This window comes from Micromys minutus, assembly GCF_963924665.1.
Source record: "Micromys minutus genome assembly, chromosome: 33".
NCBI classification, from domain to species: Eukaryota; Metazoa; Chordata; class Mammalia; order Rodentia; family Muridae; genus Micromys; species Micromys minutus.
This window is the reverse complement of record NC_137968.1, coordinates 13,658,745-13,678,506: the sequence shown is the minus strand read 5'-3', so window position 1 is coordinate 13,678,506 and position 19,762 is coordinate 13,658,745. Positions and strand designations below refer to the sequence as shown.

At 34.1% G+C, this 19,762-nt stretch overlaps 1 protein-coding gene across 3 annotated transcripts in view; it reads left to right on the top strand.

The window, feature by feature from the left end:
* CSMD3 (CUB and Sushi multiple domains 3) overlaps nucleotides 1-19,762 on the top strand; it is a gene marked incomplete at both ends in the record, with an annotated part of 1,162,760 nt that overhangs the window by 125,494 nt on the left and 1,017,504 nt on the right. For all 3 annotated transcript variants that reach the window (XM_080909303.1, XM_080909302.1, XM_080909301.1), the window contains one exon: nucleotides 2,166-2,388. In XM_080909303.1, coding sequence (XP_080765429.1) covers nucleotides 2,166-2,388 — 223 coding nt within the window. The remainder of the gene's footprint in view (nucleotides 1-2,165; nucleotides 2,389-19,762) is intronic.

The window sequence follows — 19,762 nt, the reverse complement described above, 5'->3', positions numbered from 1 at the left end:
GGTGTGATGTCCCAGAATAGAAGGATGCTAGAGAGCAGTGAGACAGGATGGGTGAGTGGGTATAGGAGCATCCTCATAGAGCAAAGGGGAGATGGGGGATGGGATGACTGGCTGGTGGAGGGGTAACCAAGAAGGCAGAAATCATTTGAAATGTAAACAAAAAAAATGATTTAGAAAAGAAAACAAGACACATACTCATTTATCAAGAAAAAAAAAACTGATTGGACAGAAATACCCTTAAGAAAAACGTGAATTATCTAACTTAAATAGATAATTATTTTAAAACATATCTTCTAAAATATATAAAATGTGCAGAAAAATTCAAGGTGTTCCAATTTTTTAAAAAAAAATGTATAAAGAACAGAAATAGTAACAAGATAAGCTCCTAATACACTGAGTGGTGAAATTTGTTTTTAACATTTAAAATGCTATTTCTGGTTTGAAATTGCTTTTACTCAACATTTAAACCTTAGAAAAATACTTAGCTTTTATGTGCAGTTTCTTGATTAATCTACTTAAAAGAAAAATAAGAAACGAAGAATTTAGAAACAAGAGGGCATTAAACATCGGTTCAATTCTGCATTTATCTAAAGAAAATAACACTTGCGGGGTATGAATCAGCAGCCCCTTTGCAAATGAGCAGACAAAATAGTATTTTAAGACATATGCCCTTTGTCCAACAGCACCAATGTTATATGACCTGAGAACATATAAAACAGCTCATAGATCAGATTGTAGCTGAAGGGATTTCTGCTTGCATTTTGTTATGAAGTTCAAATTGGAAACTGTTCAGGCAGAAAACCAAAAGAAATAGGTGATAGCTAATTAACCTAAGGCTTCAAAGTAATTGCTCTGCAGGATGCAATTTGAAAGAAACCTTTTAATATTTATTTATTTATTTATATGCTTTTGAAAGTCACACAATACCCTCTTTGACTTTTGATGAATTGGCGAAAAATATACGAATCCAGGCAAGAACTGACTTTTTAAGCTTGCATCTGATCTCAATCCTTGGTAAGCTTTTACAAAAAGCAAGGGCATAGGAAGAATTCCATTTATTTACCAGGATTAGCACTTGGACACACACAAACCTGCAGAGGCAGACTTCCAAGCTAAGTAAGGATCAAGGAGAGCTTTGTATGTATCCACCCAACCATGAGACAGGTTCTTAGGAGCAGACTCATTACAGTCAGCTAATCTAGAACAAATGGCTGTTGCATGGTGAGCTGATTATCTAAGCAAGCCCAAGCTGCTGCTGTGATTTGAGGCACAGAATGAGATATTAACATTGGAACATGGTTCCTGTCTCTGTACATGTCTCTGCATCTGGGTCTGTGTATCCAAACAAACTAATTAGCCAAAAATACAGTAAGCTGTCAAATTATCTCCGAGGGGCATGTCCTCATAAATCTCTCATAAAAGTAGTGCAAAAATTAAGATCAGGGATAGAAAATGTCCAGGTTAAATATATATATTATATATATATATAAATATATATAAATAATATATATAAATATATATTTATTTATTTAACCTTCAATGAAACCATCTCTGCTATGAAAACTCAACCAATTACATAGACTGTACCCTGTAAATCGTCTTCTAATGAATTGAGCATAGTCTTCTAAAATAATCTATCGGTATATCTGAGTGTGTTTCAAAGAACATTATGCCAGAAAAGATGTACTTAATAATTTTAGACGTATAGCACATTTTATAATCAATTTTCAACACTGTTTTCTTAACCCCAGAATTAGATTAAAAAGCATTGGAAGGAAATTGACAGATTTGAAACTTTTATTTGTTAGATCAATATGGATAATGAATCAGACCTAGTGAGTGATTTTTACCCACTGCTTTATAGTTATTAAATTAAGTCTGATAAATTATAAATCTGCTGTTTTTCCTAATATATATTATAAAGTATATATATATATATGTGTGTGTGTGTGTGTGTGTGTGTGTGTGTGTGTGTTTGTGTGTGTTACGCATAGGTTTTTAAAATGTATCTAGATCATAAAACATCATTTACAATCTATCACTATTGGTTTTAAAGAAAACCAATCGCTTAAAATATTTAACATTTTTTTTAAAGTTGAAAACCAAAATGTCTAGTGAGTTTTTAAGTTTTTCCATAACAATATCTATTTGTTGTTCTTTTGCAGGATTTATTTATACATGTGGTGGAACTTTAAAAGGACTCAATGGCACCATAGAAAGCCCTGGTTTTCCATATGGTTATCCAAATGGTGCAAACTGTACCTGGGTAATAATAGCAGAAGAACGAAACAGAATACAAATTGTTTTCCAGTCATTTGCACTAGAAGAGGAATACGACTACTTATCTTTATATGATGGACATCCTCATCCCACAAATTTTAGGACAAGGTGAGTGAACTTTCCGTGGATACTAGAAAGAATATATCAGGGAAAGACTATTTGTTTCACAGAAAAAGCTAATTATTGAATTTTTCATGTGAAAATACACATTTTTTTTTTTACCATTTTTTTCCAGAGGTCTACTTTTTAGTAATAGTAATTGTGACTTTTCTCCAGGTGGATAAAGGTTCAATATGACCCTTTAAAGTGCTTATGATGTTTGTTTATTAAGTTAATTAACTCAAAGTTTTATTTATTGTGGTTATAACTTGGGGAAAAATAAAGTTCTAGTATAAAAGGTGTATTTCAGAGTTGCTTGTCCAGTATTGTATTATTAAAAATACTTTCAAATCGGTATTTATGTAATGGGAAAATACATTGATTTCAGAAAGTATTTAAATAACTGATCAACACATAATTGCCAAAATAACAAATGTTGAAAACAAAGAAAGTATACTAAAAGCAGTAAGGGAAAAATGGCAAGAAACATACAAAGACAGGCTGATCAGAATTATATAAAACTTCTCAACAGAAACTATGAAAGCTAGAAGATCCTGGACAGACATCATACAGATCCTAAGAGAACACAAATGCCAGCCCAGGTTACTACATCCAGCAAAATCCTCAATTATTGTAAATGGAGAAACAAAAATATTCCCAGACAAGACCATATTTACACAGTATCTGTCCACAAACTCAGTCCTACAGAAGATAATAGATGGAAAATTCCAACACAAGGAGGGAAACTACACCCTAAAAAAAGCAAGAAAATAATCCTCTTGCAACCAGACCAAAACAAAAAAGGCACACAAACATAATTCTACCTCTAACAAAAAAAAATCAGGAAACCACAACCATTATACCTTAATATTTCTTAACATCAAGGAACTCAATTCTCCAATAATAAGACATAGACTATCAGACTGGGTACATAAACATTTTGCTGCATACAAGAAATTCATAGTCTTCTAAAGAGATAATATTGTACATTGAATACTTTCATATGTCTCTGATAGCTGAGTAATTTGAACATTTCTTTGTGTCCCAGCTATTTGAAATTCCTCTCTTCACAATTTGCTTTTAGATCTGTTCCACACTCTAAAACTAGCTTTCTATCATGTAGGCTGTTGCTTTGCCTCATTGGTCTTGCTATTTGCCTTTCAGAAGATTTACAGCATGACAAGGCTCCACTATTGATGGCTGATAGTAGAGCCTGCATTATTGTTGTTCTATTCAGAAACTTGTCTCTTGTGCCAATATGTTGGAGGCTAGTTCCCAACTTTTCCTTCTATCAGGTTCGGTGTATCTGGTTTTCTATTGAGGTGTTTGATCCTTGGAACTCAGTTTTGTGCGAGTTGAGTGATATTTATCTATTTACACTCTTTTACATGTGGGTAAACAATCTGACCAGGACCACTTGTCAAAGTTGTTGTTATTTTTTTCCCAGTGTGAATGTCTGCCTTTCACAAGAAGCGGGTGTCTTATTGTGTGAATTTATGTCTGGGATTCAGTACAGTTCCGTGGATCCAAATATCTGTTATTATACCAGTAACATGCAGTTTTTATTACTATACCTCTTTAGTGCAACTTGAAATCCAAAATGCTAAGTCTCCAGCAGTTCTTTTATTGTCCAGGATTGTTTTGGCTATTCTGGTGGTTTTTGTTTTTCATATGAAGTCTGATATTGCCTTTTCAGGATCTCTAAATTTTTGTGTTAGAACTTTGACTGCGATTACGTTGAATCTGAAGATTGTTTGGTGCTAGGATGGCCATTTTTATCATGTTGATCTTATTCAATGAGCATGGAATATCTTTCCATTTTTCTGATACCTTAAATTTCTTTCTTCAAAGCCTTGAAGTTTTCATAAGATAGTTTACTTTCTTGGCTATGGTTACACCAAGATATTTTATAGTATTTGAGGTTATTGTGAGAAATATTATTTTCTTAATTTCTTTCTCAGGTCATTTGTCATTTGTGTATAGGAGGTTAACTGATTTTTATGTTGAGTTAATCTTATATCCAGCTTCTCCACTGAAAGTGTTTATCATCAATGGGAGTTCCCTGGTAGAACTTTGGGGTTCACTTAGGTATAATAGCAAACCATCACAGACTATATGAAGTTCAAGAGAAACAAAGGCCAAAAAAAAAAAAAAAGAAAGAAAATAAAAAACAATTATGTTTAATTTTTACACAATAAGAAAACTTTGACTATTTCTAGGTTACATCTTGTTTTGCATGTACTTTATGCACATTGTAACTAGTAAGATTTTAATGCATATTATCAAACCTTTAAAATAATCAAGTACTGACAAAAATCTATTCATATACTTTTTTGCAAAAATGCTTAAATTTATTTTTGTTTTTTAAAATAAAGTTGTTCAATTTAATAAAAAATAATGATGTTATAGTTTGAATTCTTCCCTTTTAATTTTTATTCCCAAGATCTTCTTCAGAAATCTTATTGCTCTAGCTAGAACTCAATTACTATATTGAATAAACATAAAGAGCTGGGAAAGCCTTTTCTGGTTCCTGATTTTAGTGAAAGGAGGTTGTGTTTATCTCCATTTAATTTGACGTTATAGGATCGCTATTAATTGCCTTTATTATCTATACGTATGTCTTTAATCTTTCCAAGACGTTTATAATAAGGCAGTGTTGAATGCTCTCAAAGACTGTTTGTATATCATCTGGCTTTGTTGTTTCATTTTTCTTTTTGTCTTTCAGTTTGTTTAAATAGTGGATTACATTGGCTGATTTTATATTGAACCATTCCTGCATCTCTGTAATGAAGCCTAATAGATCATAGTGAATGATCTTTTTGATGTGTTCTAGGACATAGTTTGCAAGGATTTTATTGAGTATATTTATATTTATATTTATAAAGGAAATTGCTCAGTAATGTTTTAAATTTTTGTGTCTTGTTTTCCTTTGTTTTGGATATCAAGAGAATGAACGGTAGACTCATAAAATGAATGCAAAATGATTTTCAGTTCTTATATTGTAGAATAATTTGAGCACCATTTGTATTAACTCTTGTTTGAAATTATTAGAGAATTATGATTTAGAACATTTTTGCCCTGGGATTTTTTTGTTGAGACCTTTAGTGATTGTTTTTATTTTCTTACGGGCTATGGTTGGGCTTACCTTGTCTATTTTTTTCTGGATTTTACTTTGGTAAGTGGGATCTATCAACCAAATTATACATTTATTTTTGCTTTTCTAATGCGGTGAAATACAGGTTTTTAATAACTGTTTTCATGATTCTCTAGATCACCTCAATGTCTGTGGTTATATTGATTCTTTTTCTAATTCCTTCTCTTGGGCAGTATTATTTATTCTTTTACACTGTTCATGCCTATCTAGTTTTTCTTTCATTTTCTCTTTAAGGAACTATATCATACTTACAATGGATATTTTTTAGTATTTTTAATATGCTAAAGTATTCAGGCCTGCTGTGTGAGAATACCTAGGCTCTACTACTGGAGAATTATTGTACTGGCTGTTATTGATTGAGTTTTTAAGCTGGCAGCTGGGTTTGTGGGTTAAGGATTATTATAGGTCGAGTTACTGATTTCTAGATTTGTCACTGGATATTGCATTCCTTTATTTCTTCTTCTTCTCTAGTATTGCAGAGAATTGGATACTTAAGTGCTACCTGCTTTCCTAGCCTGTTGACCTGCTGAACTCAGAATAAATACCTGCTGTTGTTGGAGCCTGGGATTCTGAGATGAGGTCAGGGGAAGGAAGATTGAAGGAGAAAATCTTTGTGATACCTTGGGAATGGGTCAGAGATAAATGGGAGACCACAGCAGGTTTCTGACTATAGAAATTGGCATGAGAATGGGGGAGCTGGATCTCAAGAGAAGAATGAGAGGTTTGAGCTTGCCTTTAGCCTACTCCTCCTGGTAGGAATAGTCTTTGGGTTAGCAAGTGCTGCCTGCTGGAGTTGGGGTGCAAACCAAGCAACAGGTGTGAGAAAGAGTTTACATGAAGGTAGTTTGTAATATCCATATGATCTATTGCCAGAGGTGAAGAAAGGCTTCAAATGGTGCTCCTTCCTTTGTAGTGCTAAGGAGAAGACTCGGGAATTCAATCTGGGGAAACAGAGATGGAAGGGAGAAGATGTTCACAATATCTACCTGGTCTTCTGGCAGACATGACCTATGGTTTAATTAATTTGTGTTCTAAATAAGCCTTTTATATTCATTGCTCTATTACATTTTACTGTAAAAAAAAGTCATGAGAAAGATGACATTTCCAGAAGTATTACTTTTATAACTGTGATAAATTCTGTGTTCAAAAGCCGTTTGGGCAAATTGTGCATATACTACTAACATTAAGCCACACAACGGGGAGAAAATATTACCATCTCATTGCATACTTCTGGCAACTTTATTGAAAATAGATATAAACATCTACACAGACGTACATAACATCTTACAAACACAGACTTGGACTGTTTTGAGCCTGAGTGCAAATGAAATCTGCTTTAATTGTTTAATAATATTTGTTTATAAGGTGAAGAGTTTACTAGACTGATTAACAATGGGAATATAGTTTTGATTTATTTTCTCATTTTAACTACTTTGGCATACTGCTTCTGATTATTGTCCATCTGACAGGGCTAAGCTCATTTGGTTATATCTTTTCACAAACACACTGTGTGGCATCTGTTTTAGACAGTGTCCTCTCATTCACATTGCAAATATCATTGGAAGATGATGTTTATTTTTAATGATATAACATCAAGTTAAAACAGAAAAGATTCATATGAGCTTGCATTAGTGAACAAGAATGGGTAGTAGTGAACTGATGTTTTCTTTCCATAGATGTCTGTATCCAACCAAAAACATAGGTCATAAGAGGTTACATTTTTTCCCAGAATTTTGCTAAAATATAATGCATAAGATAAAAAAAGACTTTTGTAGTTTTATTTTCACATCAATGATGCATTTTGTAATTTGTGTAAATATAAAAATATGAACTAAACTTTTATTGGATAGCTTCTACAGCTATATTGAAAATGGCATCTTTTGTGTATATATCAATCCTCTCAAGGTATAAGAAAACTTAATGTCGATTAATTTCTTGCACATAAAAAATATCACCAAACAATTTCACCCAAACACACAAAAATATCCACCTTCTTCTCAGAACTTCAAAATTGATCACCTATTCAGTTTCAAAGTAAATCTCAGCAAACTTACACACACATACACAAACACAGACACAAACACACACACAGACACAGACACAAACACACAGAAACACTTACACAAATATTGAAACAACTCCCTACATTGTATCTCATCAACAGGGATTAAATCTGGACTTCAACAATAGAAACAACAGAAAGCCTACAAACTCATGGAAACTGAACAATTGTTTACTGAATGAATACTGGATCAAAACAGAAGTAAAAAAATTAATTAAAGCCTTCATAGAGTTTAATGAAACTTTTTACACATCATACCCAAATTTATGACACACAATAAAAATTGTGCTAAGAGGAGCATTCATAGTATCAAGTGCCTACATTAAAAAAAAAAAGAAGAACATATCTCATACTACCAGCCTAAAAACATCCTTAAAAGCTATAGTATAGAACCATACAAGTAAAACCAAGAGGAGTAGACAATAGAAAATAATCAAATTGAGACTTATAATATAAAATTACAATTCAAATAATCAATGAAATGATGAGTTGGTTCTTTTAAAATATCTTCAAAATGATCTAACACCTAGCCACATTAACTAAAAGCTAGAGAGGCAATATCCAAATTAATAAAATCAGATTCAAAAATAGGAACAATTACTGCAGTTATCAAGGAAATTCAGAGAATAACCTGTATTCAGCAAAATTGGAAAAACTAAAAGAAATTAATAATTTTCTCAATAGACAACCTTTGCCAATATTAAATAAAAATTAGGTAAACATAGGTAAAAATAAAAATTAAGTAGGCATAGAACCCTTAAAAAATAGAAGTAGTCATTAAAGTCTTCCAACCAAACAAATTCCCAGAGCCAGACAAGTTTAGTGCAAAATTATACCAGACTTTTAAAGAAGAGTTAACTCCAGTACTCTACAAATTATTCCACAGAACAGAAACAGAAAAAAAATCACTAAATTTATTTTATGAGGCCCAAGTTACCCAAGCCACACAAAAATTTAACAAAGAAATAGAATTACTGACCAATTTTTCTTATAAATGTAGATGCTAAAATATCCCACAAAATACTTGCAAACAAAGCCATGAACACACAAAAATGACTATCAACAATGACCAAGTAGGCTTCAACCCAGAGATACAGCAGGTAGTTCAACATAAGGAAATCAGTCAACATAATCCATCATATAAATAACATGAAGGAAAAATGCATTATCATCTTTTTAGATGCTAAAAAATAACCTTTGGCAAAAGCAAGAAAAACTTTGGAGAGATTAGGATAAAAATGACATACCTGAGCATAACAAAGGCAATTTCCAGCATGCCTGTAGCCAACATCAAAATAAAAAGATATAAACTCAAAGAAGTTCAACTAACATCAGGAACACAACAAGGCTGTGTCGCTGCTCTGTATCTACTCTTAAAAGACTAGGTGGCCATGTGTGTTTCAACATGTTTTTCATAGTAAATGTCCACATTCTCTGCTGCTTACAACCAAACTTCTCCTTCCACTGTGATCCTTTATCACCAGGAGAGAGGAATGGCACAGTTATCTTTTTTAGAGCTGAGCACTTCCTTAATTCGCTATGAATTGACCAGTTGAGGGTCTCTGTAATAATGATAATCTATTGAAATGAAAGAAAGAAATAAGGAAAGAATGAAAAGAAAAGAGATGTAACTTATTTCATGAGACTGGTTGGCAAATTGACAAATGCTTGAGAGTGATAGTTCTAATAAAAGAGGTCTCTGAAAGATTATGAATACTCTATGTAATGGTTCTACATCCATGTATGTATATACAGATAGTACCAACTTGACTTAGTGAATTTAAGTCTGTGAGTTTGAATCTGCAGAAATTGTCAGAAGCTGACACCCATGAGGTCCCACTCATATAAGCACCTAAATAATAATAATAAAGATTTTAAAAGTGAAAACTTGCAAAGCTTCATGTGAAAACAACATTCTAACAATAAATACAGTTGACTCTGAAAATAAAAGCTAAACAAAGATGAGAACAATAGACATGCTCACCTTAAAAAAAGAAGAGAGAGGAGGCCTCAATTCAGGACAAAGAAATGCAGGAAACTTAGGAATAATAAATGCAGGAGACATAATCTTCCCCAGAGAGGAGAGTCAAATTTGTTATCTAATACCAAATGTTCAATCTTGAAGTCATATGGAAATAAACATACATGTATACACTGTACTGACTCAGCCAGTTGTGGTTGTATACTTTGAGGTATATGTGCATATACATGACAAGATTATAACATATGTATATATATTATACATGTAGCAACAATTACAGAAAAAAAATAATATTAAAGAAAGCAAGAGGTGGAGTGTGGAGCAACGGGCAGTGAAGGGTACCCTGATTCTAGGTCGAAATAAGTTGAAGTTCTGGGGACCCTAAAGAATTGCAAGCAGCTTCCTAGTCTCCTAGGATATCAAGGTTCTCTCATGCAGCTACAGCTCCCCCTTTAGAGAGGTTAGAGGCCTAGGTCACACCCCAACTTCCTCTTCCTCAGGTGAGGATGTGACTACACATCAAGTAGAAACAGTACCACACCCCCAAATATGTAGATGAGGTATTCCTAAGCTTTCAGGCCAAGCCAATCAAAAGCACCTGTTATTAAACTCTGAACCATCCCCAAACTGTATGTTAGAGGCCTGTTCAGGATTAAAGTTCTGCAGGAACTATTACATCTTCTAAGATCTTCTGTCATAAGAGCTGTAACACCTGTAACACCTCCACTTGGGAAGAGATCTGCTCTCCTGGGCTGGCAACCACCAGAAGCTCCCCTGCATCCCCGTCAGAATCTTTGGATGGCTCAACTCAGCCTGATATCCTAGAAATGAAGATGGGAAGCACCAGCAGAGGAGTATGTGGAACCGGTTTCCTCCTCTCTGCCTGAGCTCTCTCCCATTCATCTGAACCCATGCATGAAGACCAACCAGAGATCTCCATGTGAGGCCTCAGGCTCATAGGCCAACAGTGGAGTATATGAGAAAATTAGGAAGGAGGGAAGGGAGTGAAAGAAATATGTAATAATAATTTCCAAAATGTTATTTTATAAGGAACTCATGGACTTGGAAGGCAAAACTGTAAGTGATAGGGGAAGAATTGAAGAGGAGATTGTGTGGGATTGGATTTTATAATATTACATGATAGGTATGAATGACATGCAAACCAAAGCCATGAACTCTTAGATATTAAAAGATCATGTTATTTGGATAATTAATTTATTATTATCTCCCCATTTCAACCTGAAAATTGGAACCAATACTTAATTTACAGAGATTACTCTCCTGCATATATATCCATTCTCCACATGTACGCCTGGTCTTTCAGAGGTCAAGAAATGGCATAGGATAGATCCCCTAGCACAGGCATTACAAGTAGCTGTGAGCTGTATGGATGCTGGTAATCAGATGTGGGTTTTCTGCAAGAGCAGCCAGTATTCTTAACTACTGAGCCATTCCTCCAGCCCCTTGAATTCAATGTTGTAAGGTAATTACCGTTAGTCATATCACCCTTTAAATAACGGTAAATCTTGCATCTCTTGTCCAAAGCAATGCTGCTGAAAGTAGAGCAATGCATACTATTACTGCAAACAGATGTTATCTGTGTAGCATTTAATGCCAGTGCTGGATTTAGTGAGGAAAACTGGGAAAGAGATTTCCAACATGCCCTCCAGACTGTGCTTATCCACACAGTTTCATTAGAAGTTGGCAGTGATGCTGGCAGCGTTTGACTTGTCTGTCTCTTCCACTCACTGCGCTCTTGCCTTTTTCACTCACGTGGCATCGTGTCCTCGGTTAATTCATATCCTTATGGTTCATCTGCTGTTCTTTCTTCAAAAATTTATATTTATGTTTCATTACTTTTTATGAGTTCTAGAGTCTTATTTTTAAGATATATATCACAATACTGCAGAAGTGACGGTTTGAAGAACAGGAGATTCTTTATAAAATACAGAGATGTAATCAGACTTCTAGCCCAGCTTTTTAATCATTACAATAATTCTCTTAATTTTATTAGTCCAAGAGTAGGTGTGGGGACTCCACCCTCTCAAAGAAGAAGGTGAGGGAGGATGAAGGGATGAATTGCTCTGGGGGGGGGGGGGGAGTTAAAGCAGTAATCAGGATGTAAGGAAACAAATGTATTAATGGAAAAAAAGACTTCTCCCTGTAGGAGTAGAAATTTTTTATTGGATAGTTTACACATTTACATTTCAAATGTTATCCCCTCCCATTTCTTTACCCCTTCCCCCTACCCCTAATTCTATGAGGATGTTCCACCTCTCACCCACCCACTTGCACCTCAACACCCTGGCATTGCCCTACAATGAGGAAAGAAGCCTTCACAGGACCAAGGGCTTATCTTCCTACTGATGCCAGATCATACCATGCTCTGCTACATATGAAGCATGTGCCATGGGTCCCTCCATGTGTACTCTTTGATTGGTGGTTTAATCCCTGGGAGCTCTGTGGGGGGTCTGGTTGGTGGATATTGTCATTCTTCATACTCTGCCATTCATTTCATTTTTCTTTTCCAATCAAAGGCCAACTCTCCAGTTTTTAGCTCTACTCTCAGTTGCTTATAAATTGAGGTCTTGTTGGCTTTTCTTTGTTGAGTCTGGTATGCTCATGATAACTATTTCTATTCAGTTAACAGCCAGTCATGCTGGTGACTTCTGGGTGTAGCTGCTCATATTTCTATAGACAAAATATCACAGGAAACACCCTAAATTTCTGACTCTTCATGTAGTTTGAGCACATTCTCTAAAATTTTCCTGAGCCTTTTTTCGGGGATATTGTATAGACAAATCCACAGAAACTAGGCTCCCTTGCTCTGTGTTTTCATTTTTCATGCAGCTTTCAGTAATGGTCTCCATCTTCTCCAAAGAGAACTTTACTCAAGAGTCCTGGAGACTCCTCTTATCTGTGGGTATAAGGGTACGTGGTTATAGATTGTTGTTAGAAATTGTACTGGTTAAATAAGTTAGTGGTTCCAGATTCTCCACCAATGACCATGAGCTCATTAGCACTGAGTGAATTTAGCTATATTAACTAGGTGACTAGATAAACCAAAGGTGGAAGTGGAATAAGAAAATATTATAGAAGGCCTGGTGGCACTTCCTAAAGACTTGGTCATTGTATCCTCAGCCGACAGGACATGTTATTTTGGCTATAACCAACAACTTGTGCTACCTGGAATTTCTGGAACTCACGTGTGTTTTAATTTAGTCTAGTGCTCCTGGGCACTGAGTAAGTTAAGTAGAATGGAAATTTTTTTCTTTAATATGTAGTCAATAAGAAGCCTCCTTTTTCTGATGTTTTTTTATTAACAAGGAGTACAACTTGTCAACTGATATTTTTAATGATATGAAAGTAACATTTTAGGATATTTTACAACAATAAATCTGCCAGCATTGGCTTAAAATATTTACCACTATTTTTTTTAAGATACACTCAGCCAAACATCGGACTGAGTGTAGGAACCCCAATCAAGAAGTTAGGGCAAGGACTGAAAGAGATGAAACGGTTTGCAACTCCCAAGGAAGAAAAACAATATCAAGAAAAATTTTATAACATGGAACATCTTGAAATTTATGTTTGTGAATAATTCTAAGAGATTTACTTTTTTATAATAGTGATTTCTCAGTTTAAAAAATTTTCTGATAGCCGATGCATACTAATTCATAGAGTATAATCTGTGTCTAATAATTTTGAAGAATACATGCAGAATAAACAAAATCATGTGAACAATAATTGGATCACCAAGACCACATAAGAAGAGAAACAAAAGAAATGAATTAGAAGACAGAAAGAGACAGAGATAGAGACAAAAATGTAAATTTGAATAAAGAAAGAAATAATATATTAGTTTAAAAGACTCATGAAATGTATTTGAAATTATTGCATTTGTGTTCTTTAAAATATTTATGTGTATAAATCTTCAGAATTCATATAAAGTAACAAGTACTTAGTTATCAAATAGAGAATTTAAACTGCAAGTTATGTATTTTATGTAAGAAATAGCTTAATTATAAGGTTTTGAATAATATAAGAATATATTTGGCAGAGAATCTATGCACATTCAATTACATAAAAATTATTAAACTAAGAAATTAAATCATAGAAGATATTCACTGTAAGTACCAAACATGATGAAAGTAAAGTAATTTGAAGAAGTGATTCCAAGAACAAAGAGGAATGTGCAAAACCCAACTAAAACAAAATAAAATTTATGCAATTTTCAGCATCATCAAGAATTATCTGCATGTCATATAAATGTATTGTCTTGATTTGCATAATAAGAGATGGTGTTAGATGTTAATGAAATTTTTATTCACACACAGATGTTCCGTAGTCAAGATAAATGACTGTTCTCCCATAACGTCCAGGTTTCCTCTCCAACTTCCATATAGTTAGTATCAGGTATCAGCAGCTGCAGTGCCTAGAAATCCAACACCTTCTTTTGGCCTCTGGGGCCATTGTATATATAGGTCACAAACATAGATACATATCGCATTCATAAAAATAAATAAATGAAAACTTTATTTTAATAACTTGCATTGCACAGTGAGATTGACCAAATTCAAATCCATATCAACAAACTTCCATTTACATAGTTAGAATAGCCATTTTTTTCAAGAGTCACATTAGGATTTTCACTTTACCAGGACTTAACTATTAGCTAACAGACAATCTTCAACACATTCAAAACTAAAAAAAAAAAAAAAAAAAAAAAAAAAAAATGCCTCTCCTCTTTTATGACTCAAGTGTCAACTACATACATTCAAATTTTCATTATGAAAATATGTGAACCATCCTTGTCTTCCTTTCAACATTCTTAATTAAAAAAACATTTTTAATTTTGTAAAAAATTATCAAACTGATATGCAGAACTATCTACTATCATTGTGTAGAAGTTCTGGTTGGTCTATATTTTTGCCAACATGTATTTTAGTGATTTTTGTCTTTCTTTGCTCTTCCAGAGTAGATGTAATGAAGTAATTTATTCACATTCTATCCTGAATTTTGACCAAAATACTTTCTGCAAATAATTTCTAATTATATTTATGATATTGATATTGCCCAGATAGAAGTGTAAAAATAAACTCTTTGATATGTGTTTAATAAATGTATATAATGCAATTGTCTCCTATTTTATTAAGAGTAGCATTCTGTTTCCTGATACTACCCTGCAATTATAAACATTCTGGATTGTAAAAATTATATATTTATTTTTGATTTACTATGTGAGTATTTTCTGTGCTGCTATATAAATATTTGATCATCTAATGTTAGAAAATATTTCATATGCTATTCTTTCTAAAGTTTAGAATATTAGAGCTGATAATTAGATCCCTAATTTGCCAGGTGTAAAAGCATCTAGGCTTATTTTGTTCCCGTTGGCTATTAAAATGAAGAATTAACATGACATATATTTTAAGGAATCTAAAAACAACAAATCCCAGATGGCTGCTCCTGGGCAGTCACAATTAAGCTAAAAGTACATTTTGCAAAATGACTGCTTGAACAATTCTTGCTACTGAAAACTCTATTTCTTTCTCATTATTTCTTCAGTAAAATTACTCATCTCCCTAGTTTTTTTTCTTTGTGATGATTCACAAGGAATACATACATGATTTATTATAGCTTTAATATGTTTTGTAATTGTAGATAATTTCTCTTAACACTATTTGTCTTTATAATAACAATATTTTGTTGAGAAATTTTTTTAAGGGCCAGTGATTGATGCCTTAATAAAATAAATGCTAACACTTGAGGGCTCACAACTGCTGGTAAGTCTCAGTCTTCAGAATCCAATGCTCTTTTCTGACCTTCATGGGCATGCTCCTTCTTGTACATATATGCATAGATACACAAATATACTCCTCAGCTCTTCTGCCTATACGTTCTGTCTATTAGCTTGGAATTTTTGTGGGACTTCTAAAAGTGTGAACATGTGTATCTCTCACTCCTTTGCCTACTTTTGGGACACGTTTTAAAATTTTTCTACATCCCAGATTTTATCCTCCACTCCCATCCCCTGTCCCATCCTTGCATTGAGATTCTCGCCCTCCTATTCAGTTTCCTTGTCCTGTATCACTATAAAGGTTTTTGCCTTGTTTTACTGTATCTTGTTTTGTTCTGTTTGACTGTAGTCTCTTGAAGGCCTGCTCTTTTCTGGAGAGGAGAGGGAGGAGTCGATATGAGAGAAATGAGATGTAAGAACGTGCTGAAAGGAGGGAGAGAATGGTAACCTGTGACCTGGGTGAATTGTATAAAACCAGAACCTATTTTCAATAGAACAATTAGTAAATTTATAACTTAATAAACTAAAACAAATAAAATATAGCTTATCACAGTTCTGTTTTCATCTTACTTCATTTATCTCATCGTTTTTCTTCTTCCTTTGCTCCGTGCATTTTCCACACAAACCTTTCATTCTCATGATAAAAATCTCCTTTCATTTTGCTTTGTATTCTTTTCTAAGACAATGAATCACCTCTCTACTCTTCTATAGGTAAAATGAGGTTGGGAACACCTTCCCAATGAACAGTATTAGAAAATATCTGAAAGACTTACTACAAGATAGGAACAAATGGTCACAAGGTATTTTATGACCACACACTTTGGTGATTTAACTACACTTGATGGCATTTCTTTCCACATTCCTGTCTCTAGGCTGCCATAAAGGTTAGATTGAAAGTGCTAGAGCACAATATAATTTGCTCGCTCTGAAGATTTCTTCCTTCCAAGCTGCAACATGTCCTTGTATTCTGATTATCTACTTTGGACAATAAAAGGCCTAAGAAACACAGAGGTTTGGCCCTCTGGCTTAACAGCATAGTTAGTGATTTGTTGCTTCTACATAAAGTACATATGTAATATAAATAACCACTTCTGGAAGATGAAAGACAATTAACAAGCTTTTTCAATTTTATTGAATTATTAACGATACCTTCATACTGGAGGGATCATTTGTTTATTGTTACCATAGTATATTAATACAGTCACTTGAAAACAAAGAAGTTGAGGAAAAAATATGTGTATTATACTGCTACACAAACCTTTAAAAGTCATTACAGTGTAGTAAATACATTCTCAATACTATAACTTATTGAAGAATTAATGCTTTGCCATTGGCCATGCAAATGAATTAGAAAAATAGTCAATTAAAATTGTGATGCACCTTAGGCAGTTAATGACTCTTTTCTTTAGACACCATTTTTTCTTCTTTGGAAGACTCAAATTAATGACTGGCTTGCTCTCAAGGACAGACAGGATTTCTAAAACTTTTTGTGAACATAAAAGGCTCTTTCAAATCCAAGAAAGGCAGATTCAAGGATGCACAAAACTCTTTGTTGCTGGTATTAGGTATATAGCCAAACCTAACCAAGAAGACTTTTGCTGAGAAAACAAATGACAACACAGAACTATTAAAATTGAGTTGAAAACTGAACAAAAATGATAATAAGGAAGGTTAAACAGTTTGTTCCACGGATTCTGATTTTTTATCATTTTCCCTTTTTATTGGATATTCTTTATTGTTACATTTCAAATGTTATTCCCTTTCCCTTCACTCTCATACACCCCCTTCTCTTCCTCTTGCTTCCATGAAGATGTTCCCTCTTCCAAACATCCTCTCCCACCTAAGCGCCTTGGCATTCATCTACACTGGAAAAACATACCTTCACTGGACCAAAGGCTTCTCCTCCCAATATGTCTTCTGCTACATATGCAATTGGACCCATGGGTCTCTCCGTTTATACTCATTGGTTTGTGTTTTAATCCCTGTGAGCTATGAAAGGTTTGGTTGTTCGATAATGTTGCTCTTCCCAAGGGATTGCAAACCCTTTCAGCTCCTTTAGTCCTTTCTCTATCACCTTCATTGAGGTTCCCATGTTCAGTTAGATGGTTATCTGCAAGCATCTTCATCTGTATCTTTATGATTCTGGCAGAACCTCTGAGAAGGCATTCATACCAGGCTCTTGCCAGTAAGCACTTCTTGGCATCAGCAATAGTGTTTGAGTTTGGTGGTTGCATATGGGGTGGATCACCTGGTGAGGCAATCTCTGAATGATCTTTTCTTCAATTCCTGCTTCTGTATTTGTCTCTTTCGTTCCCCTGTGAGTGTTTTATTCTCCCTTCTAAGAAGGACTGAGGCATCTACATTCTGGCCTTTCTTCTTTTTGAGCTTCCTAAGGTCTGTGAATTATTTCTTGAGTATTCAAATCTTTTTGGGCTAGTATATGCTTATCAGTGAGTGCATGCCATGTGTATTTTTTAGTGATTGGGTTACCTCACTCAGGATGATAGCTTCTAGTTCCATTCCTTTGCCTAAGAATTTCATGAAGTTATTGTTTTTAATAGCTGAGTAAGTACTTCATTGTGTAAATGTACAACATTTTCTATATCCTTTCCTCCATTGTAGGACATCTCTGTGAAACATTATTCAATTCAAGTAAATTCTCATCACAGGAAAATTTCTTGAAACCAGGCAATTATGAAGTCAGATGACTTTTGCTGATTATAGTTTTATATGGCAGTAGGCAGGTAACCTGTGCTGGAGCAGGAGCTGAGAATTACTGTTTTTTTTTTTTTTTTTTTTTTTTTTTTTTTTTTTTTTTAACAAGTGTCAGACAGAGAGAGCAAAGAGAAAATGGTTCAAGCCCAGTGACCCATACCCTCACTTAACCACCCACCCCTATTCCTTCCCAATCATTTCCACAATATATTAACATAATGAGCTTTGGTGGTCCATTTATATTCAAACCTTCACAATAAAATGAAGATGTTTTAAACACATCGATCCTACATACATGTAAATATAGCTAAATTTGTATATATATGCAATCACACACACACATTTGGTTACATTCATGGTCAACAATGTTGCCTTCTGAAATGTTGAAACTCCTTCAATTTAATTTTACAGAATATGCCTTAGGCAGAAAAATGTATCTGGTTTATTAAGTTTATGTTAAGATTCACTTTGAACAGATTTTATATTGATTTTGTTAAAGGATACAACATCAGTAGTGGTTAAAACAAGAAAGATACAATAAAATTATTTTACATTTTTATAATTCCTTTTAGCAAATCATTTTCTTAATACTAATCTTTACAATACACCAATTTAAGCATGAAGCTTTATCTCCTATGGTATGAACATTATGGTTATATTTATACCTTTATAAATAAAATTATATTAAAAAGAAGGCAATCAGTCTTTATAAATTAATTATATTTGTAAAGACTTGAAATGAATAGATGGTTGTTATTGCATGTATCTCTCAAGTTTTCCTCTCTGTGGTACTAAAAAGTAAAAATACAATGTCAAAATACACTTTAGATCTCTAATATTTTATTGGTAGACACTGAAGATAATAAGGCTTAACTCTGGACTATTGCTAAAGAAAAATCATCCATTTACTGTGATAATTATTTTAAGGTGTATGACCCAATTAGTACAACCTCTTCTCCCTATAATATTTTCAATATACTACCATCTGTTTGCAACAGGCACTTTTCATTTTTGTGTACATTCTTTGGAAATAGTTAACTGACAAGAATAATATACAAAACATCTGTTTTCTCTTATATCCTGTTATATTATGCAACACATTAAATCATATTTGCAACATATGCCACCAGGAAGAGCAGAGACCCAGACACACAGGACTGGCAAGAACAGGCTGAGAACAGATTCTGACTAGCCAGGGGACAGAGAGATCTCAGCGGAGCACAAGGAAAGTGTGCACATGCCCGGCTTGATCCAGGGATCCAGGAACCCAGCGGCAGCATTTGGCCTTCTGTGCCCAGCCAGTGGCTTCCATGGTACACATCAGGCACTTGGACCATCTGCCACCAGGAACAGCAGAGATCCAGAGACACAGGCCTGGTACAAGGGAAGGTGAGAACCAACCACTGACAACAAGATGTCAAGAAGAAAAAAAAAAAGAACACACCCCAGGGAAACCAAGACAACCTGGCAACACTAGAACCCAGCTCTCCCATCACAGCAAACAGCAGAATGCCAAACTCTCCAGACAAAGAAGACTCAGACACGAAATCCTACCTCAAGATTATGATAGAGATCCTTGAAAAGAATGGGAAGAAAAGCATAAAGAATTAAAAGCTTTTAAAGAGTCAACAACAAAAATACTCAAAGAACTCAAAGAACTAGAAGAAAACA